The sequence below is a fragment of the Oncorhynchus tshawytscha genome, linkage group LG09 (genome assembly GCF_018296145.1).
Source record: "Oncorhynchus tshawytscha isolate Ot180627B linkage group LG09, Otsh_v2.0, whole genome shotgun sequence".
Classification (NCBI taxonomy): Eukaryota; Metazoa; Chordata; class Actinopteri; order Salmoniformes; family Salmonidae; genus Oncorhynchus; species Oncorhynchus tshawytscha.
The window spans coordinates 32564180-32588781 of NC_056437.1; the positions used below are offsets into that span (position 1 = coordinate 32564180).

General features: G+C 42.2%; 1 protein-coding gene across 1 annotated transcript; it reads left to right on the forward strand.

Moving 5' to 3' along the window:
* The first annotated feature begins 965 nt into the window (after nt 1-965).
* On the forward strand, nt 966-21141 carry LOC112257825 (protein Wnt-11). The gene is made up of 6 exons (XM_024431697.1): nt 966-1174; nt 2545-2740; nt 4336-4580; nt 6959-7236; nt 13593-13885; nt 20048-21141. Exons 2-6 carry the CDS (start codon nt 2658-2660, stop codon nt 20220-20222), a joined length of 1074 nt encoding a protein of 357 aa, XP_024287465.1. The 5' UTR covers nt 966-1174; nt 2545-2657; the 3' UTR covers nt 20223-21141.
* Nucleotides 21142-24602: the final 3461 nt, after the last annotated feature.

The following is a 24602-nucleotide window of genomic DNA, read 5'->3' on the forward strand; positions in this document are numbered from 1 at the left end:
TAAAAATAAAAATAATCATCATCATCATATATTATTGGGCCTATTAGGCTGAGCTCCTTGCCATCCAGGATATCTATATCAGGCGGTGTGGTGGGAAGGCCCGGGAAATCGTTAAAGACTAACCTCCCAAGCCATAGACTATTCTCTCTGCTTCCGCACGGCAAGCGGTACCGGTGCATCAAGTCTGGACAGCTTCTATCCCCAAGCAATAAGACTTATAAATAGTTAACAAAATAGCTACACGGACTATCTGAGTTAACCTTGTATCGTTATTGACCTTTTGTTTTAGTTTTGTACTCTGTCTATGCACACTCACAGGGCCCTACACACTTACACAACATCTGTTCACTCACACATAATATGCACATACGTTTGTACAGACTCTACACACACGGACAGTCATTCACATACACGCTGCTGCTACTCTGTTAATCTTATACAATGTTGCCTTTTCACCTTACCTATACATACAGTATTTACTGCAGTATCCCTGCACATTGTAAATATGGTATTGGAACAAACTCTGCAGTATGCTTACTTACTTACTTATTGTGTTTTTCATATTTCGTCTTATTTCTCATGTGTTTTTTTCTAGTATTACATTGTTATTTATTATTGCATTGTCGGGTTTTGAATTTGCAAGAAAGGCATTTCACTGTACTTGTGTATGTGACATTAAAACTTGAAACTATTCGTGGTTTCTATTATATATTCAACTATTATCATTATTGTGAGCATTAGTGTTGGGGGCAACCTAGAAAATAAAACTGCGAAAAATATATAACAAAAACTATAGCGCCACTGGTTAAAATTATCTAACATGTAGAGCAAGATTGGACAATGACAGTGTGGGTATCTTACGTCTCTCCTTGGAAGTCCAAATTCAACCCGCTTTGTTATGCTAATTGTGCCTGACATCACCAGCGAGATCAAAGCGGCGCAGGAGTACTTATGAGTTGAGGCTGCCCCACTGCCATGAGTCCAACACATTCCGCAGCGAGAGGCACTGCACGCTGAATAACCTGCGAGAGGGAAGAGGTAGCCACTGTTGCTGGGGAGTAAACGATGCTTACTTCTTTGGATTCATTTGAATTGCGAAATTGTGGATTTATACGAATTTGTGGAGGATATTGAATTCAAAAGGATATTACACTGACACGAATCATCATTAAAGGTGAGGAGCAATGGTCTAGTTTCATGACATGACTATCAAAGTCTAAAGTTATCGATGACATGCTTATTTTCAGAGTTTGATAGCTTTTAATTGGTTGAACACGAACTAGGCTATTTCAAAGATTAGGCTACTATATATCTGATTTGAGTTTGGATAGATAATATCCAAGATATTTTCGAATAAGGACTCGAGTGTAGGCTGCCTTATTAACTTGAACGTGACTCAAACTACATTTTAAGAGTAACTTTATTTACCTATTGTTCCCACTGCGACTGAATAGAGGTAGAAGGCTATAAAAACAAGGAGACAGCTTCAAACATGCAGATGGAGGGGAATTTGAAAGAGAACGATGTGGAATACAGTTCCAATGTTTAGGTTTAGTGGCTGATACGGCTATATTATACAACGGGAATTTAATAGATATTCGTTGAAAGTGATCATGGGGAAACCTATTCATTTCATTGACAGTTTCACCCCACACAAAATACCAAAGTAACCTCTGCATGCATAGAGGGGTTTCCCTCGCATAAACCCAATGCACCTTATATAAAATGGGAGATCGGGAAAAATGGAACTACCACAACTTTAAGGTTTGGTGAAGAAATGTTAAATGTTGAATAAATGTTGAAAAAATGTTTTTAATGTAAAATCGGATATTCTTATCTAAACGGATTGCCTGCTGATAGTTGATTGCTTGATAACCGTTATACCACATGTGCTGTAGCTGACATGTCCAAAGGGTCCGATGTTGTGCTCCTGTACAGCGTAGCCAATTTAGATCACAATTCGCAACATGTAATAAATTAGGCTATAGGTTTGTATTACCCACATGGTTAGAGATGCTTAGGAAGATTTGCAACATGGTGAAAATAGAGTCAAATAATAATGTTATTATACTGTCTTATTATTTGTGTTGATGAGACGTATTAAGCAACTATTATTTCCACTTTAAATATCACTATAATCAGTGAGATTAGTGTTTTGTTTGAGGCATAAAATTAAAGTTATTTTCAAAGAGCTTCCTTATCATCACAAGACAATTAAAAACCCTATCTGACGGAGGTAATGCCCTGTACAAGTACAACCGTGTCTGCTGCTGATGCAATTCAGTTTGTGTGTGGGGGGGATCTGTCAACTCTCAATAGCCCCTGCAGTGAGTGTTGTTGCACCAGTGGGAAGGATGAGCCCAAGAGTTCCACAATTAATACATTTCTTGAAATAGGGTTTTAGATTTCTCTATGACTTTTCCACTATACATAAGAAATGTGGCAGTGAACAAAACCATTATAGCATAGATTATCTTTTGACATTTTGCTTTGAATAGTGTGGAGTGTTCCTTTAATGGTGTATTTTTGTATTCCACCAAACAGGGGAAAGAGGGGGAGACGGTGTCATGGCAGTTGACTTGTGATTGCACCTATAAGAGCCTAAAAGCCAACAGCCACCTGCATTACTGTCATCTCTAAGTTGGAACACTATCATTATGAAGAAAACGTCTAACACCCTCCCACTCTGTCTGCTTACCATTCTGCTGCTGTCCCAGATCTGCTCCGGCATCAAATGGCTGTAAGGAACTTTTATGTTGTCTTTTATGTGTGTGCATTCTTCCTTTTGCTTTACTGTTTATTGTGGCTTGTGTTGTGCATAGGCAGCAAAACAGAAGCTGGGGCTCTCCAAGTCCTTCTTGTTTCCTACTGTATTTATTTTAAACCGGCAGAAAAATATAATATAACTTTATTGTCCATCTGAGGATGAACATTTGCCACATTTTCTGCCGGTAATCTAAAAGAAAGGCTGTGCATTATTTCAGTCCAGGTTCTCAATTTGTCCCCTGATGAATGTTAATGAGAAGATTTGAATGGGAATTATGGAGTGAAAAATGAATACTCTATTAGGACAGAGTACTCGAAAGCAACAAGCAGCTTGTGTGTTAAACATCATTATAACCAAGAGTGACATCATTTGGAAGTTTTGCCCTTAGATATACAAATTCCTCATTGACTTTGGTACATATTTTTCTTTGGTTCATAGATTGATTGACATTTTATGCCTGCACATGATTTGGGATGTTTTTTTTACCATCTGTAGCATCTGAAACCTATGAGTGAGTTGTTGTAAGATTTCTATAACAGTCGAACAGCAAATGTGCCTCAGAGAGAGAGATGGAGATTCCATGACATTGTGCTAAATCCTATAGTAGAAAGGGTCTCTCCCAGCCTTGATATTTCTACGGGGCCTGGATCTGAACCAGATGCGGCCATAAACACCTGTGAGCTCTGGGTTACCACGAGCACAGGGGAGTCTGTCACAACTTATCGTTGGGCATGGAGTGGCCACTCCCCTCACTCCTAATCCGAAACAGGCCATAGTGCAGGAGGCACTGGCTGGTTCTCACGGAACTCTCTCTCCCTCGCAGTGCTGCTACAAGACATAGAAAACAGAGTCAGACACTGACTGACCAGGTTCTCTGGTGGTTTTTCTACGAACTAATCTTCTGTTCTGTCTATGTGCAAATCAAGTATGTGTGCCCCCCTTTTAGATTTCGTAATCAGATGATTTATGCCAAACAAAATTCTCGGTAGAATGCAATCCTTTTAACAATGAAGAATGTAAATGATGATAGATGGATAGACGTAGTGCTGACAGTTAGATCTGGGTCAGGGTTTTTGCCTATGATGAATTCATCATTTGGCATGTTCTGGAACCTCCTCTGCTGAACTAAATCAGGAGAATAGTCTGATGCCAAGCTGTGGTCTGTTATGTTTTACCTGTACGTGACTTCTTGAGAGATTTTCATTGGCATCCTCTCTCTGGTATTTTTGTATCTTCCAAGTCAAGTGGTACGAATGCCAAAAATGTTAAAAGTTCCAACAGTTCTGATAATCTGTTTGAATGGTTCAAAACATGTTTGAAGCACAATGGTTCAGTATGTATCATAACTATAGTTATGGGCCTAAAAATGTATGTATGTTAGAAGTGAGAAAATGACTTTTAACTCTGGCATCGGCTTTTTTCATTCATAAAATCATGTCATATTTCATATCAAAAACGTGAAATATTTTGATCTTGGAATTTTTCAGATGACGTTTTTGCAGTATAGAAACCTCTGAGTTGAAGCCATCATAATGAAGTACTTATAATTCCGTCTGTTTCTGTTCCAGGGCCCTATCTCACACACCCACGTCCCTACACATCAACCAGACCCAACACTGCAAGCTGCTGCCCGGCCTGGTGTCGTCACAAGCCCAACTGTGTCGGAGCAACCTGGAGCTCATGCAGACCATCATCGCCGCAGCCCGCGAGGTCAAGAAGACCTGCCAAAAGACCTTCGCTGACATGCGCTGGAACTGTTCTTCTATTGATATCCCCAGTGACTCCTCGAGGTATCGACCAGATCTTGACAGAGGTAGGCCTACTGGTCACAATCTAGGGGAGACCGGGGTTGGCTGTCACACTTTTTACTCTTGTGTGTATTTCTCAGCACCAGTATATCTTAAAAGGCTATTTTCAATATTAGGAGAAAGACCAAGGTATTGGGTTGAAATGGGGACCCTCATATCTTATTCCAACATGGAGTTACAAGCCATCAAAACACACTCTGTCCACCTGTGACAACCAGCCCCATCGTGGGATAGGACGTCACACAGTATGTTGTTGGTTGTCACAATGTTTGCTAGTAGCTTATTCTTTTTGTAACAGGAAATGAAGCAATATGGCATACATCATCTTAGAAAAAGCCTTTCTTTGAACTAAGGATATTTCTAACAAATTCAACATTTTATGCCGTGAGAAAAACATATGACATTTTGAGTAAATTTGGGTGTGTATGTGTTTGTTTGCACAAGCATGTGTGTGTGTGTGTGCGTGTGTGTGTGTGGGGGGGGTGACACGGACATAGAAAATACGTGTGTGAGAGAGCGGCAACGAAGGGAACTTTTTATAGCACAAAAGAGCTTGAGATTTATTATAATGCAGTTGATAGTGACAACCAACCCCAATGCTAATAAAGATGTCAGTTACTACATGGCTGGACCTTGGAACTCAGAAAATAGTTTTGAAATATAGCTCTCCCTCTCTTCTTTTCAACAAACATAATTGTTCATGGATACTCCCGTAATTAAAACAAAAAAATTAAAGAAAATCCCCCCTCATCTATGTAAAACACAAATTCTCCTAACCTCACTGTTTTGACATGCTGACATGAATAGACCAGGTGGATCGGTTCATTCAAAGAATGCACACATGTTAACCTTACAAATATTGCACAGTGCCATTTAGATTGTCCTTGGGCTGTTCTTGTCTATTAATTATCTGTATTATGTCATGTTTTATGTTTTGTGTGGACCCCAGGAAGAGGAGCTGCTGCTTCAGCAGTAACTAATGGGGATCCTAATAAAATGCCAAATACCAAAACCCGTGAGACAACAAACCCCAGTCTCCCCTACTGTTTATGGTGCTGTGAGATCAATTGATTGAAATGGTGGTGTGAGATCCATTGTGCTAGGTGTGCAACCCAAACGTTTTTTTCAATAGAACTAGGAGTGATCATCTCAGACCAAATTATCAGCACAGTAGAAACTCTGTGTCCTTGGTGGGATTCAAAAAGCTAATTCAAGTGTTGCAGGAGATCATTTACAAGCGAGAGTTTAAAGTCTTAATCATCGTCCTTGGGGGTCTTTTGTGCTCTGAGGGCAGAGCAGACTGGGCCAAGCAAAGGCTACCATTCTTCTTTGTGTCCCCTTGAAAGAAAGAAAATTGTCCTTTATCACCCTAGCCACCCACCTCCCTAATATCCGTGCTACAAAGTCCTTCTCTTTATGTTCCAAGTACTTGATGTGGTTGTCTTCATAGCTTAACAGTGCCTTGACTCTCTTTTGTGGCACAATAGATTCCATTCTTCATGTGAGAGATAGTATTGAGTTTGACAGTGACTATTAGAAGGGATCTAGACATCTTTTTTTGTGACAACTCATCCTTCTCAGTTTTAAATCCCTTTTATGTCACACATTACCTACACGCATCTGGTTTTCTATAGTACTGCAAAATTTTAAATATTATCAGCGAACTCAACTGAACATACGTTGTATGAATAGGCAGGCTCTTAGTTGCTCCTTCCAGTACAAAGCATTAGTAATGTATACAGTACGTGCCTACAGATTTTGATCGATCATTGTCTCATTATATGCACACTCCTTTCAGTGATTTGTCTGAGAGTCTTTCCATGTTCTGTACTTCTACTTTGATGGGTTTATTTCCATTGCCAAAGGGATCTTTGCTGAGCCAGGCAGAGCCAATGTCAGTTCCAGTTTGACTGAGTTGGGGTGAAGATATATATATATATATATAAAACACAACAAAGAGCTGCTCCTAATCAAAGATTTAAGGAGATAGCTTCACGATGATACGCCTCAGGAGAAGACAAGCTCCATCTGTCAATTGTTAGACCAGTCTTGAGAAGCCACTGGCCAATAATAAACTAGTGGTCTTCTTCATACAGGGATGTTTTTGTGGTCTGGCTGGTTCTTCCTGTCTCCCACCTCCATCGTCCAGCATTGACATATCTGCCCTCTGTGTGTACACACTTCATCACCTACATTAGATCCATATGATCCACTCCGGCTGTATAACCATATCTGTCCAGTGACTATCTGATGTTACTCTTACTGAGGTTTCACTTGGCAAACTGTTCAATGATACAATAGATAAAGGTTAGATTCTACTACAAAAATTATACTCATTGATGTATTTTCCCTCACTCAAAAGGCCTTGTCTTGTTCCAAACAGGCACGAGGGAGTCAGCGTTTGTGTATGCCCTGTCTGCGGCGGCCATCAGCCACACCATAGCGCAGGCGTGCACGTCGGGGGACCTGCGCCTGTGTTCATGCGGCCCCATCCCCGGGGAGATCCCTGAGCCGGGCTACCGCTGGGGCGGATGTGCAGACAACCTGCACTATGGCCTGGTCATGGGCTCCAAGTTCTCTGATGCCCCGATGAAGATGAAGAAGGCAGGCTCCCACGCCAACAAGCTGATGCATCTGCACAACAGTGAAGTGGGGAGACAGGTACAAAGTAATCTTATTATCACGATCACTGATGACTTACTGTTCATTCTATGTAGTAGTATTCAGAGGTGGGACGGCAGGGTAGCCTGGTGGTTAGATCATTGGACTAGTAACCGAAAGGTTGCAAGTTCATATCCCAGACAAGGTACAAATCTGTCGTTCTGCCCCTGAACAGGCAGTTAACCCACTGCCGTCATTGAAAATAAGAATTTGTTCTTAACTGACTTGCCTAGTTAAATAAAGGTAAAATAAGAGTCAAGATCTGAGTCTCAAGTCGAACAAGTCTCGAGTCAAATCTAAATCATGCTTTCCAAGAACAAGTCGAGTCAAGTCACACGTTTTTTCAAGTCAAGTCTCAAGTCAAGTATAAAAATAAAACCTATACATGCAATGACTGTTTATTGAGGCTTCCAGACAGCCCTTTTCATTATTTTGTCTATAACACATTTTGATTATGTTATAACATACTTTGCAACTAATTCGAACTAATTCATAATGTAAGTCAATTATACATTTCAAGCCGTTTTGACATACCAGAAGAACAGTAGCTAGGCCTATGCTAGTCATTTATGACTGATGCACCATTGCTGGTGAGCTTGCAAAGTAAACAGTTCATATTTTTGATCACCAAACAATATTTGGAGCTAGATATATATTTATGGCAATATTTTCTTCCTAGCTAGCTTAGTGGTTCTCAAACGTTTTGACCTGCAAGATCCCAAAAATAGTTGTTTAAAAGTTTGCGACCCACACACACACATGCCCGAGGCACATACGCTAACACGGGCACATAATCGCTGCGCAAATGTAGCCTGTCATTACAGCCATTACAACCATTCCTGTTAGCAGCCAATAACAACTAGGGATATTATGTCACTTCTCTGGAGTCCAGGGCAAGCAAAATACTGCCTACCTGTAAAAAGTGGAGGTTGCAGGATCGTCTGGAAAGCATTGTCTGTCTGCACTACACGCTTAGTGCTTCACTTTGGAGGGCCGCCTGCCTGCCGAATGCTCGTTGACACCTGAACTGGGTAGCCCTTTTCTTTTTCACAAATAACGTAATTAAGTCGCCAGAATATGTAAAATTTTCATCCCATAATATTGAAGGCAGTGCGATGTTATAGCAAGCCTTAAACATGATATAGCCAGTAGCCACCCAAACTAGGACTATCTGAAATATGAACATGATCAATGAAATCGGCAGGTAGCCTATTATTGTTCTGGTAAAGATGCCTCTGTGGTTGATTTACAAACTGTATATTATATGGATAAATAATATAAATGTAGGCATACTGTGCTTTTGTCAGGCAAAACTGGAGAAAAGTTATTTCTGGTCACTTATCTCTGGATATGCACGCTCGCCTTTGTGCGTCAATGCTGATGACTGGTCATTGGTCAACAATCAAGACCTGCAACTTTTTGGTTCTGAAGCACAGATGAGATGTTTTTGAGACAATCTTTTGGTATAATACCGTAGGGTAGGTCTATATTAGAAACCAGATCAAACAGGCAAAGGTATATATACACAATATATAAAATATAATATATATGCATGTGTAGCCTATTAAAATACGTATGAAAAATATGTATTTTTCCCATTCAGCTTTATACTCGCGACCTCCCAAAACGCTCTCACTTTGAGAACCACTGCGCTAGCTCTTCCGACCTGTGTTGATTAACAGTTTGCTGGTCCAATTCATTCACCAATCTGTTGCACGTTCTGCGTAGCTGCGGCTACTGTCTCTGGCTGCTTGGAGAGTAAATCCACAGAGACTCAGTGCCACAAAATGAGTGAAAACATTTTACAAACCTAGCCAGATCATTTCAAGTCATCCGTCTCAAGTCAACGTCGAGTCACAAGTCTTAACTCTTGTGTGGTGTTCATTGTTTTTGTTATTCACCCAATGAATGGACCCACAATATTATTGGGTTTTTAAAACAATACAGCCATAACAATTTACATAAAAATACTTAATACTTAGATGTTGACTTAAATAAATTACAAGCAATATAGACAGCATACATATAAAAAAAAGCGCTATTTGTTGTTTTTTTTAAATAAAATTGCATTTTTGTTAACAGAAATCTATTTTTATCAAGACACGGGTGGAATAAATCATGTTTATCTTAAACAAATATAAATTAAACAAAGTTTTCATCACTATTGATGTTTATTGCTTTGAACTCAACAAATTGAAAGGACACATTTTTCAGTATTTTATGGAAATGATAAATGAGCCCCATTGAACACAAGTTAAGGCCGGTCTACACACCACATGAGGGACAGAGTTTTACTGTGTGTGTGTAGCAAATGTATTTCTTGCTCTTGATGGATTTGTACTGTGTCTTCCTGTCCTTCTTCCACACACATCGCAGGGCTTCTTCTTGTTACTACCGGCTGCAATCTACAAGGATGAAAACACAGTTCAGGAATTTTACTAACATCTCACTCACACACATATATAGTTACAGCAGGTCAAGGTAGGAGAGTCAGACACACATGCAACAACATCACTCACACTTCCGGTATTGGAGTTGTTAGTTCTGTGTTTTGGGCGGATGGGGCACCAGCATCCTCCTCCTGAATCCTCCTCACGATGGCTGCAGAAGCTGGGGTCATTGGGATATGTTGCCTCCTCTAGATTTGAGGTCTTACCAATGCCTTGCCCAGCTCCTCGAGAAAGAGACGTCTTCTCTTCAGTTTCTCTCTGTTCAAATCTGGGTTCAACGCCATCCAGATGACAAACGCGTTGTAAGCCGAGATGTTGAAGAATATCACAAGGGGCCAGCGTAGGGCTCTTCTTTTGCAGCTGTAACCAGCTTGTTTAAATTGTCCACCCCTCCTTTTGTGGCATTGTAATCCATTATGAATTCTGTTTTTTGTTGTTCCTGGCCACAGATTCTCCCATCCCTATGTAGCACAAGTACCACATTTTTGCCTTTCTTTGGCACGTAGGACACTAGGGACGTGTCAGCCTGAGGTGGGAATTCTGGCTTGTTTTTTCATACGGTTCCTACCATCGTCAGCTTCCTCTTGAGGAACTCCTGTCCCAGCTTGTGCGAAGTAAAAAAGTTATCGCATGTGATGTTGTGTCCACCGAGTCCCTGTGTCACATCCAGGACAACCCGCATCCCTTGGTTCTTCTCAGGGGCTCCTCCATCTGGCTTCCCTGTATACACTTGCAAGTTCCACGCATATGATGAAGAAGCATCACAAGCAGTCCAGATCTTGACTCAATATTTTGCAGGTTTAGACTGTATGTACTGCCTGAAGGGGCAGCAGCCCCTAAATGGCATTAGCTGCTCATCAACAGTAACGTTGGGCCCAGGGTTGTAAAACAGGAGAAGGCAGTCCACCCACGTGTCCCACACTGACCTGATTGCAGCTAGCTTGTCTCTCTGCATTGACCTGATTGCAGCTAGCTTGTCTCTCTGCCGCTGAGCTGGTCTGGTGGCTCAGTTATCGAAAGCGGATAATCCTGGAAATAATGTGTACATTTTCCAGAGACATTGTTGCACGGAAATGTTATCTGTTAGTTTCTGCATTCCACAGGGATTCTGTGGATTTCCCATTGGATCTAAAAATGTAAATTAGTTTTGTCCATCTCCTTCCATCTCTCTCCAAAAACACACCTGCCCTCCAAATTAGTGTCCAGAATGATTTTCTGGGTGGTGTCTGGGATGAACAGTTCAAAAGAAGACTTTATGTCCTGCACATGAGTAACCGCCATCCGCGTCAGCCCTGGTTGCATCCTTATCACATTGGCAGCCATGCGGGGTTGCTCATTCTTTTGGCAAGAAGACCATTCAATGTCACCATTTTTTTTACATCTATATTTCTCCTCCTGCAGGCTGCTGACGAGCTGGTTGCCCACGGGCTGGCTGCTGATGGGCTGGTTCTGGGGCTGGCTGAGGGTCAATTTCATCCTCTTCTTCCAACTCACTGTCAGACTTTGAATTGACAGAGACTTAATCCTCATATTCTGAAATGTCTTCATCTTCCAAAGTGGAAGATGCTCCTTCCGCACTACTGTAGCTTCTCTCTCTGCTGAAATTATTTCTAAGGCCCTCTGAGCAGAGATTTTGCCATACTGATTGATTGTGGTAAGGAGCTACAATGTATCAGACTAATGTATTATAATAACATTGTGCAGGTTCCTGCAAGACATTGTGTAGTTTCACACACTACAAATGGTAAAGAGTGCGAGAATAGCGGGATACAGGCAGACCGGCAGGGAGAGAGCCAGGTTAGGAGGAGGAAGACAGTGTGAAGGCACACACTAAACCTTTTGGTTGAATTTTTACTTGTTTTCACCTACACATACACTTTTTCACACTTTTATTACCCTCGGGTCCAGTGGACCCGAACACCACATATGTAATAAAAATGTGTAGGGCGGTGCACAGTGTGCACTCAATGAAAAGTTGTTATTTTACATGCTCTTCATATAACATTGAAAATGGGTCCCACAGACCCGAACACCACACAAGGGTTAAGGCTAGTAGTAGTAGTAGTAGTAGTAGTAGTAACAGTAGTAGTTTGGCTTGAAATATGGATATATGGATGACTATTTGAGCATACAGTCCATTCGGAAAGTATTCAGACCCCTTGAGTTTTCCACATTTTGTTACATTACAGCCTTATCCTAAAATAGATTAAATCATTTTTTCCCTCATCAATCTACACACAATAACCCATAATGAAAAAGCGAGAAAAAAACCCTGAAATATAACATTGACAGAAGTATTCAGACCCTTTACTCAGTACTTTGTTATAGCACCTTCTCTGCAGATCCTCTCAAGCTCTGTCAGGTTGGATGGGGAGCGTCGCTGCACAGCTATTTTCAGGTCTCTCCAGAGATGTTTGATCGGGTTCAAGTCCAGGCTGGGCCACTCAAGGTCATTCAGAGACTCCTGCATTGTCTTGGCTGTGTGCTTAGGGTCGTTGTCCTATTGGAAGGTGAACCTTCACCCCAGTCTGAGGTCCTGAGCGCTCTGGAGCATGTTTTCATCAAGGATTTCTATGTATTTTGCTCTGTTCATCTTCCCCTCGATCCTGACTAGTTTCCCAGTCCCTGCTACTGAAAAACATCCCAACAACATCATGCTTCCGTCACCATGCTTCACCGTAGGAATGGTGCCAGGTTCCCTCCATACGTGACACTTGGTATTCAGGCCAAAGAGTTCAATCTTGGTTTCATCAGACCAGAGAATCTTGCTTCTCATGGTCTGAGAGTCCTTTAGGTGTCCCTTGGCAAACCCCTAGCGGGCTTTCATGTGCCTTTTAGGAGGAGTGAGTTCCATCTGGCCACACGACCATAAAGGCCTGATTAGTGGGGCGGAAGGGTAGCCTAGTGGTTAAAGCATTGGGCTAATAACCGGAAGGTTCAAACCCCCGAGCTGACAAGGTACAAATCTGTCAATCTGCCCCTGAACAGGCAGTTAACCCACTGTTCCTAGGCCGTCATTGAAAATAAGAATTTGTTCTTAACTGACTTGCCTGGTAAAATAAATAAAAAAGTGGAGTGCTACAGAAATGGTTGTCCTTCTGGAAGGTTCTCCCATCTCCACAGAGGAATGCTGGAGCTCTGTCAGAGTGACCATCTGGTTCTTGGTCACCTCCTTTCCCTTCTCCCCTGATTGCTCAGTTTTGCCGGGCGGCCAGCTCTAGGAAGAGTCTTGGTGGTTCCAAACTTGCAGCCTTGTATTTAAGAATGATGGAGGCCAGTTTGTTCTTGGGGACCTTCAATGCTTCAGAAATATTTTGGTACCCTTCCCCAGATCTGTGCCTCGATACAATCTTGTCTCTGAGCTCTACGGACAATTCCTTCAGCCTCATGGCTTGGTTTTTGCTCTGAAATGCCCTGTCAACTGTGGGACCTTATATAGACAGGTGTGTGCCTTTCCAAATAATTTCCAGTCAATTGAATTTACTACACGTGGACTCCAATCAAGTTGTAGAAACCTCTCAAGGATGATCAATGGAAACAGGATGCACCTTACTTCAATTTCGAGTCTCATAGCAAAGGGTCTGAATACTTATGCAAATAAGGTATTTCTGTTTTTATTTTTTTATTTTTTTTCAAACATTTCTAAAAACCTGTTTTTGCTTTCTATTTATGGGGTATTGTGTGTAGATTAATGAACGAAAAAACAATTTAATACATTTTAGAATAAGGCTGTAATGTAACAAAATATGTAAAATGTTAAGGGGACTGAATACTTTCCGAATGCACTGTATATAGCTCTTTTCAGGGCCTATTACTATAAATCAATCCCTTTGTGCAATCTTTGACATATTTTCTGCTATAGCATTAGCCTCAATAGTAACAGTGTTTTGCGTTCACGTCCTCCAGGCCCTGAGAGATGCGCTGGTGATGAAGTGTAAGTGTCACGGTGTGTCTGGCTCCTGCTCCATACGGACCTGCTGGAGAGGCCTGCAGGACCTGAAGGACATCGCCATTGACCTGAAGACCAAGTACCTGTCAGCCACTAAGGTGGTGCACAGACCCATGGGTACGCGCAAACAGCTGGTCCCCAAGGACATTGACATCAGGCCCGTCAGAGAGAACGAACTGGTCTACCTGCAGAGCTCTCCGGACTTCTGTGCCAAGAACGACAAGCTGGGTTCCGTCGGCACCCAGGACAGGTGAGACTGTTGTGTGTGTGTGTGTGTGATGAAAATTACAGGCCTCTCTCATCTTTTTAAGTGGGAGAATCTGCACAATTGGTGGCTGACTAAATACTTTTTTGCCCCACTGTACATATGCAGCGCGTGAGTTTCAAGTTTGGGGAACATCATTTTCACCATCAAAAAGCAGCTTTATAATAAAAGCATTACATGCACAATCGCCTTTGTGGTTTGGATAAGGATGCGCGCAGTTGCGACCCTGATGTGTCTGTCTTCACTTTTATTCTGTGAGAAAGACCCAATCACGTGATGGAGAACCGTGTGAGTGAGATGAGAGGTACTTCTGAGCAGGCAGCACTCAGGGAGAAGGGCCGCAAAAGGCATGGCTTTTTTAGGTTGCATTATGGCCACACAAAGGGAATGCCGCCGGGAAACCCGAGGCATTATCAAGTGCTTCTCAAATTGTGAATGAGAGAATGACGAAGTGTGTACAGTCTGCGCAAAAAAAACAAAGCAGAGCTCATGCCTTTCAAGCTACTTTTTTCAAATCATCATTAGAGTCGCATCATGCAGCCTTGCAATGTATTAAAAATCAAAACTTATAGCCCAAAGTTTGTAGAACAATTGAAGTTACATTAATAACTCTAAATTAAGCATATAGGAGTACCTATTTCTTTGTTAACCGCTCAACACAGAATAGCCGCATGTGCGCAGTCCCTCAAATTGTTTGGAGAAAATGTCCTTTCTTTTTATTCAGCTTTGTTTAATTGTATTATTCATACTATAAAATAATATAAATCATGCCACGGAATTCTAAGCAAATCTTTTCTGCTAAATGAACTAGTGTAGCCCACAGCCATATGGCATAGCCAGATCAGGGCCCAACTCAGAGTATGCTATCCTGTTCTTCTGAAATAGAATACATTTTCTTCATATCATGTTTCTTTAGAGCTGTCTGAAATAAATAATGGATTTATTGTGAAGGTGTAGGCTATATTACATGTGTTTATTAGACTTTTTAAAATGTAGATGTTCCAAAGGTCTGCATCATGTGTAGAAGCCAGTAGATGCTAAATGTGTTTATGTTAATTAACGGTCAATTACCGTGAGACCGTCAGTTATTTGCTTGACAATTACCGGCTGACGAAATTTCGTGACCACCACCGCCCTAATGTCATGGGTGGAGCATTGTGAAAGAATATACAGCCTGATCTTATGTAAATCCGGGACATTCAAATTACTATGATATGTCACGTTTGGTATGGTTACATAAGACAGAAGGTTACTTATAACGTGAATGTCTAGCAACCCAAAGGTTTGCATGTTCGAATCTCATCACAGACAACTTCAGCATTTTAGTCAATTAACAAGTTTGCAACTACTTACTACTTTTTAGCTACTTTGCAACTACTTAGCATGCTAGCTAACCCTTTCTCTAACCCTAACCTTAACACTTTAACCTAACTCCTAACACTTTAACCTAACTCCTAACCCTAATCTTAACCCTAACCTAACCCTAACCTTAACCCCCCCCCAACCCCTAGCCTAGCTAACATTAGCCATCTATCTAACGTTAGCATTAGCCACCTAGCTAATGTTACCCACAACAAATTAGAATATGTAACATATCATATGTTTTGGAAATTCACAACATATTGTAAGAATTCCAATTCGTAACATATTGTATGAATTGCAATTCGGGAAACATATCATACGAATTGTAATTCGGAGCATATCATACCAAATGGATAAATTAATAAATACCATGAGAATTGTAACATATCATACTAATTGGAGTGTCCCGAATATACATTTACTATGTTTCGTCTACCCCTGAATCCAGGTTGTAATATAGGACCTTACAAAATCATAGCTACTCTTTTGTGAAAGCTCTACATATTCGGTATGTTGACCTGGCTCTGCCTGGTTCCTGCTTCACGGCCGTGCAGCTAACATTTAGGAAATTACCATTCCTGTTTGTTTTCTCAAGCGGGGAGTTCGTCCAGGATGTTGATTTAATTAGCTGCCGCCCTCCCTGGTGGCAGGCACCATTTTGTTTTGAGAATCCCTGATAAAGCAAGTGGTCCCTGAGATTGGCCTGTCTGTGGTATGTCTGAGCACGTGTCACTGCCATGCCCATTGTGACTCGTGCCCTTGTGTTGCTATCAGACAGGGGTGAGTAATGTGGTTATTCTTAGAGCCTGAGTGCATTCAGCTGATATCGATTTGAGAGCACGACACAGAAGGAAACGGGTTAAGATTAAACAAGATTCTCTCTATTCATCTGAAGGTATTCATTAGGAAATACACGTTGCATGTTGTCGGTCGGACCACTGTGAGAACTTAGTGGGAAGTAAGGGGTATTTTCTTTGTCTGGGGTAAAGGCCAGATACAGTTGAAGTCGGAAGTTTACATACACCTTAGCCAAATACATTTAAACTCAGTTTTCACAATTCCTGACATTTAATCCTAGTAAAAATTCCCAGTCTTAGGTCAGTTAGGATCCCAACTTTATTTTTAGAATGTGAAATGTCAGAATAATAGTAGAGCGAATGATTTATTTCAGCTTTTATTTCTTTCATCACATTCCCAGTGGGTCAAAAGTTTACATACAACTCAATTAGTATTTGGTAGCATTGCCTTGGTAGCATTGCTAACTATAGTTTGTTAACAAGAAATTTGTGGAGTGGTTGAAAAACAAGTTTTCATGGTAACTTGGGTCAAACGTTTCAAGCTTCCCACAATAAGTTGGGTGAATTTTGGCCCATTCCTCCTGACAGAGCTGGTGTAACTGAGTCAGGTTTGTAGGCCTCTTTGCTCGCACACACTTTTTTTTCAATGTTTTTTTGTTGTTGAATTTGACCCCTTTTTCTCCCCAATTTTGTGGTATCCAATTGTTGTAGTAGCTACTATCTTGTCTCATCGCTACAACTCCCTTACGGGCTCGGGAGAGACAAAGGTTGAAAGTCATGCGTCCTCCGATACACAACCCAACCAAGGCGCGCTGCTTCTTAACACAGCGTGCATCCAACCCGGAAGCCAACCGCACCAATGTGTCGGAGGACACACCGTGCACCTGGCAACCTTGGTTAGCGCGCACTGCGCCCGGAGTCGCTGGTGCGCGATGAGACAAGGACATCCCTACCGACCAATCCCTCCCTAACCCGGCCGACGCTAGGCCAATTGTGCGTCGCCCCACGGACCTCCCGGTCGCGGCCAGTTACGACAGAGCCTGGGCGCGAACCCAGGGACTCTGATGGCACAGCTGGCGCTGCAGTACAGCACCCTTAACCACTGCGCCACCCGGGAGGCCCCTTGCACACACTTTTACACTTTTACAGTTCTGTCCACAAATTTTCTATGGGATTGAGGCCAGGGCTTTGTGATGGCCACTCCAATACCTTGACTTTGTTGTCCTTAAGCCATTTTGCCACAACTTTGGAGGTATGCTTGGGGAAGACCCATTTGCTACCAAGCTTTATCTTCCTGACTGATGACTTGAGATGTTGCTTCAATATATCCACATAATTTTCCATTCTCACGAGGTCATCTATTTTGTGAAGTGCACCAGTCCCTCCCTCCCGCAGCAAAGCAGCCCCACAACATGATGCTGCCACCCCCGTGCTTCACGGTTGGGATGGTGTTCTTAGGTTTGCAAGCCTCCCCTTTTTTCTCTAAACATAATGGTCATTATGGCCAAACAGTTCTATTTTTGTTTCATCAGATCAGAGGACATTTTTCCAAAAAGTACAATCTTTGTCCCCATGTGCAGTTGCAAAACCGTAGTCTGGCTTTTTTCTGGCGTTTTTGGAGCAGTGACTTCTTCTTTGCTGAGTGGCCTTTCAGGTTATGTCGATATAGGACTCGTTTTACTGTGGATATAGATACCTTTGTACCTGTTTCCTCCAGCATCTTCACAAGGTCCTTTGCTGTTGTTCTGGGATTGATTTGCACTTTTCGCACCAAAGTACGGCTATAGGAGACAGAACGCATCTCCTTCCTCTGAGGTATGACGGCTGCGTGGTCCCATGGTGTTTATACTTGCGTAATATTGTTTGTACAGATGAACGTGGTACCTTTAGGCGTTTGGAAATTGCTCCCAAGGCTGAACCCTGGGAGCAATTGACTTGTGGAGGTCTAAAAACAAATTCTGAGGTCTTGGCTAGTTTCTTTTGATTTTCCCATGATGTCAAGCAAAGAGGCACTGAGTTTGAAGGTAGGCCTGGAAATACATCCACAGGTACACATCAAATTGACTCAAATTATGTCAATTAGCCTAACAGAAGCTTCTAAAGCCATGACATAATTTTCTGGAATTTTCCAATCTGTTTAAAGGCACAGTCAACTTAGTGTATGTAAACTTCTGACCCACTGGAATTGTGATACAGGGAATTATAAGTGAAATAATCAGCCTAGTGGGTTTTCTTCCTTTTGTATCTTTTGCCATGGATATTCATTTTAGTAGCGTAGCTAAATCTCTGCTGGGCTGCAGAAGATGTATGACAAATTTCAGTAAGGAGTAGGGTTCAGGGCTCTTGGAGCTGGAAATGCGGAACATTGAAAACAATTCATGCAAATGTCTCTTTAGGCCACTTAACAGATAACCTGAAGACATGCTCCATGTCAGGTGCAGTCACAGTGCTCCATGCATCTGCTGTCCCCAACCTGATAAGGGGCACGTAACACATGGTCTATGGCATATATTCAGTGCTTTACACTGAGTCACAAGGCATCACCAGCCTCCTGGTGACTATGTGTGACGCTGATGTGTCGTGTGGTGTGTGTTTCAACGAGGGTCCCAGGGGTCTGGGGGATGTTTTAACCGCACCTCCCCATCACATGGCCTCAGCACCATCCACCTTACTCCCACGATCCCTAGCCCCTCCACAAGGGATAGTGCACTTTGTTTGACCCTGACGGAGCCGTGTTCAATGGTACACACTTCAGGGTGGCCTTATCTGTGTTTACCCTTCAAGTGAGTTCTAATCTCGCTACTCCTCGCCTTGGATATTTTTGACCCCGTTGATAATACCTGGAGTGTAATAGCAGTAAACATATGTAGTCTACTTCTTAGTAAAGGATAGAAATGTTGGAAGCCTCCTTCTGTAGAAAGCTGTCCAGTGATATACCTTGTAGCAACATTCCTTGTGGGGTTAGAATGTGTTCTGTATTAATAAGAAATGCATAACAAGTTAAACCTCAATAACATCCCCAGAGCTGAGGGATGATCAGTATCTCAAAGGCAACAAGAGCTGTGGGTCTCACGAGGGACGGCACCATCGAAGGATGTTTTAGTTCAGAATTGGATTAGTAGCTCTGACTGTGAGACACACAGCTGTGTGAGAGCGATGTGGAGTTTACAGATGGTCATGTGCTTTTGATCCATTAACTTTACACCAGGCACCAGACTGAAAGGTCAGATTTTCTCTGACAAAACATATCTGTGTAGAGCTATTGTTAATTGGCCTGTCCCAAAGGCCACTATTGTAATGAGTCTGTCCTACTTTTCCAAATGACTCTAACTTCCCTCCCGCCCCTCCACCCATTCCCTCCTCGTCCCTTCTCTGTGTCAGCAGGCTTCAGCCATCCTCTCAGTGTCTCTGTCTCTCACCAAGCTGGCCATTAACACTCTGGTATTATAAAACAATGCAATTATGTGGAGCGAGAGTGGGTTAAATAGAGGGAGGGCTCCCGTGTGTATTCACTGTGATTTATGATACGGCTATTCTCTGCTCACTTAAGATGCCCCCAGGCTTAAGAAAGGGTCCCAAGCGAAGCATTCGGTGCCCTAAGACAAAACACAAGGGGAAAATGTTTGGGTGAATGCACAATAAGCATTCATCAAGCTCCCCCTTTTAGAGACATTTGTTAGGCTTGAGATGGTTTCGGAATTGTCCAAAACATTGGACAAAACGTTTTGGGGTTGATCTTTGAGAGAGGAACTCTTCTAAGGTCAATGGGGTTGTTTGAGGGGGGAATCTATTAGGGAGACTGGGTTTATGTGTATGTAAATGTTTTAGGGACCTTGAGGGCTTTCCATAAACCACAATGTATTACCAGTGTGTAGAATGGTTTGTTTTTCTCTCATTTGTTTGGGGGCAGAATGAGTGTCATTTAGGAATTCAAAAAGTTCTCAAACATAGTTGTAACTTTCTCCCCCTTTCTGTCTGTTCATTCCAGGCAATGCAACAAGACATCCATCGGCAGCGACAGCTGTGACATGATGTGCTGTGGGCGTGGCTACAACCCCTACACAGAGAAGCTGGTGGAGCGCTGCCACTGCAAGTACCACTGGTGCTGCTATGTCACATGTAAAAAGTGTGAGAGGATTGTGGAGAGATACGTCTGCAAATGAGTCCATGTTGTCTACTTCATCCACCCACCCACCTAACCGCCCCACGTCTATGTGCTGGGGCTACAGATAACCAAAGCACTACGTTACCAAGAAGGCTTACTTTTGTCTTAAGCTTTAGCATGTATATTTTGACAAGAAAATGTTTATTTTTGTTCATTCTTTTTAATTAAACTCTGACTCACAAGCTGGACTTAAAACCTTTTCCATTTTACGAACGCGGACACATGGGTGTTGTGACAATGCCTATTGGTTTACGTGAAGACCACCGTCCTCGAGGATTTTTTCTTTCCTTTCATAAATGTGCATTACACTTGCCGTACTCGGATATCAAATGTCTATTTTCGTATATACTTTTATTCAAATAAATGATATTGGATTTGTTTTTTGAGGAGAGAGACTGTAGTCTCCTCGTTTGTTGTTGGGGGTATACTTCCAACCTCGCTCTGATGTTGACACTCACCGTTTACTTCAGAACCATTCCACCGAATTCAAAGGGTTCTGAAGGATCCATGGTGTTTTTCCTCAAATGGTAGTCCTTTTTTCAACAGAGAAAGACACTGAAAGAAAGAGAGGGAAATCGTGCTCAACACACAAAGGGAACTTAAAGTACTTTTAGTTGTGGAACTTTTTTAGTAACTGGTGTTGAACTCTTGAGCACTGGAGCTTGACTGGGGACTCGCCTGCAGACACACAGTTCTGTGTGCATCCTCAGGATAAGGACAAAGAACTCCCAGTGTTAGAAACAGCACATTATCCCTATAATGTCTGACATGCAGGTAGTCCAAAGCCTAACACTCAGAGCATGTGAACGGAACACATGGGTCTCCTTTAATGCCGTGTTATGATGAACCACTCTTATGTGGCTGTACATACTGTCTTTTTGTATGCTGAATTAAAGAAAGAAATATTTATAAACTAATTATAGACTCTTTAACAAGCTCTCAATTTTTTCTTTTCCCAAGACCGCTACTCATCATCATCATCATGGTGAATTTTCTTTTTGTAATTTAAAAGAAACTTGGCAAGAGAAATATGTAACCTCACAGGCTGGTGTTTTTGAAATAGACTAGCTATATTTCTTCCCCCCGAATCATTACTGTAATTAATGACATCTCAAAGTGTTAAGAAAATAACAGTTTCACACAATGACCTGTGACTGTGAGATAAATGCGCACACTTGTAATGTGTTTTAGTTTTCAATCAGAAGGCCAATTGGGATCAACCTCTCAATTACAAAAACCCTGGGAAAGTGTTTGTTTGGACATTCTTCACTGTCACAAGGGCTATTAATTATGATTCTATCATGGGTTTAACCTAACCCTCAAACAATCATCTGGATGAGAAGAGATCTTGGATTGGGCTAAACTTCCAATTAAAAAACAAGGCAACAGTAAACATGTTGCTCCCCACCTTTCAGAGTTTGCATTTTCAATCTCTTGTTATAGCGCCACTATCTGACCAATCAGTGTCATTTTGTAAACAGCGGAACTCTATGGAAAACATCATTCACCCAAGTTTCGTAAAAATCTGTTTAGTGTTGTCTGAGACTAATGTACGAACGGACAGACAGAGGACAGATGGATGGTGACAGATCCACAATCCTCTCCCTGATTTCATCGTGGGAACAACAAAAATAAATCTAATTTATTTTCATACAAAGGGTAACATTTTTTTTTAGGTTGTTAGTCAAAGGAACAGATCTTGGCAGTTGGCACTCTATAAGGCAGAAGTATAACCCACTGACCAAGCCTTGTGTTGCTTTGTAGTTTTCATGATTCTGAACAGACAGAAATAACTAACTCTTGGCCCATGCTGAGGCTCCAACCTAATCCAGCCGAGCATATGTACCGCTATTGACCTAACCCGCTTGTGGGAGCAAACTAGAACACTATAGAACTGCAGGGGAGGTATGTTTAATAGAACGCAATCATTGTTACATTAGTTTTCTGGAGGTCCTTTATGAGCTAGGTTTTTGTTTGCAATCATCGACTACTGATAACAAATTGATTGATGGGCATCTTTTAACTGATTAAATGATGAGAAATACACTGCAGAGTGAATTCCAGATACAATGTGTTGTCTGTAATCCAGCCAAGCCAGTGTCATGGATACATAACCCCTTTTTCATGCTGTGTTACATCAGCCAATGAAAATCACAGGTAGTACATACATAGAAAATGTGTAGATGGGTTGAACAATGGACACTATCTACTTAGGACCCTCAAAGGCTGTCCTGTGAACCTATCTGTCAGTATTTTAAATGCAGTGCCAGCATGTGAGGATGGACACAATCTGTCGTGATGAGGAAAGGTGTGGGAGGTAAATGGGGGTTGGAGGAGGAGGAGGGTGGGGGTGAAAGGTTAGAGGTCTGGGGGAAAGAATGGGGAGTCGGAGGAGCACTCTGTGCAGGTGAGTGGAGGTCTTGCTCCACACAGCCCAGCCTGTCGACAGCCTCAAGTACCCTTCAGTCAGTGGCATTCCCTAGGCTGGCAGCTGGATGGGAGGGGGAAGGAGAGTGTGTGTGTGTGTGTGTGTGTGTGTGTGTGTGTGTGTGTGTGTGTGTGTGTGTGTGTGTGTGTGTGTGTGTGTGTGTGTGTGTGTGTGTGTGTGTGTGTGTGTGTGTGTGTGTGTGTGTGTGTGTGTGTGTGTGTGTGTGTGTGTGTGTGTGTGTGTGTGTGCGCGTGCGCACTTGTGCATGTGTGCCGACTGTTGTCTGTCGGTGGGGCCACTGCCAAAACATAAGTGAGGCTAACCTGATGAGTGAGGAGGCACAAGCTGCCCTCCATGTAGCAGGCCTAACTTAAGGGCCAGTGACACGCCAAGGGTTACAAACCCTGGTTCTGACAACCTTGGATGTCCAAGAGCTTGTCAGACCATCAAAGCCATGCTGTCATAGAGTGCGTGTTTGGGTGTGATGTGAAGGGACGGTGTATGGCTATATGGTGACTCTTGACTTGGAGTGCAATAGTAAACTTCAACCTCTCACAAGGCCTCCACTTGACCTCTTGAACACAAAGCTAAAGGCAGTGCCACCTTTGCTAATGGTGACAGCAAGCATTTCCCAACGTAATTAAATACTTGTATAAGTCTATTAATCCCCTAAATGTATGCTCAATATCAAAAACAATAACGTGAACACAATACTGAATTATTATGATAATAGTTTTGTTGAAATTAATTCACTGAAATGTAGTACCAGAGATCTACCATGCCTTTAGAATAAGTTCTGAGTTCTGTCTGCATGCTACAATGCTACAATTCCACTGACCTCTTTCTGACCTCTCTAAAACATCTGATTGAACAACGAGGTTGAAATATAGCACAGAAGCACAGAAACAAAGAAGGTTTAACTAATACTTTCACTTTGAGAAATAATTCATATAAGCCATGAAAGCATGGCTAATTCTATCCATTTTACAGAGGACCACTAGTAGCTAAAGGAATGCAAATAAACTTGTTTGCGCATTCTGTCTTTTTTCTTTCTCTCTCCACACAAAGCCCAGAGAGAAGCAGAGGAGGAGCTGTCAGCTAATGTGAACAGAATGTCCAGGCAGCTTTGTTGCTCAGCCTAACACCATCACATACAGCAGTTTTAGAACACCATAGTTCAAGGCCGCTAAAAAGCATTGTCCTCTAATAATAACAAAACAACCCGACACTAATTGTCACTGAAGTTTACTTTTCTATGTATTTTCCAAAAGTATCTGTTTAGCTAGGGTGGCTCTGGGGGAGTTGGCCTGTAATCGAGAGGGGAAAAGGAGAGTTTAATGGACAGCAGTGAAAATCTTCCGGGGTTAATGTCAGCCGAGACCATATAATGACAATCGCCTTTGTGTGCCCTCTGGTCTAGATACTCGCTGTGAATGAGGGAGACAAAGAATTTGACTGGAGTGGTAAAGGCTTTGAGATGTACTGACCCGTACCTTAAATGGACTTTTGTGAGCCACTCCCCACCCTCCTGCTCTTTGTAAAAGGGCCCAGCAGTATGTGCTGTTAAATGCTGTTTTTGTTGTTTGCTGTGAGCAGGCGCCTGGGCCGGCGCTCCGGGGCCGTTAGGATGTGTCCTGAGGCATGTTGCCTGGGAGATAGTAGAGGCAAGGCATGCACTGCAGCAACATCCCAAATAAAGACTAACTTGTAAGATGGGTGAGATGAGTGATTAGGGGAACTGGTGAAGGGAGGTGATGGAAGGTGGTTGAGTGGAGAAATATGTAGAAATAATGGGTGCTTGCCAGAGAAATAGAATTACAGGTAATTCTATTTCTATGGTGCTTTCCCTCAAAATCAAGTCAGTCGAACATCGTCATAGATACGGTACAGATGCTCTCATCATATTGAAGATCAAGACTCTTGGCATAGAGAGCACTCATTATTGAGAAT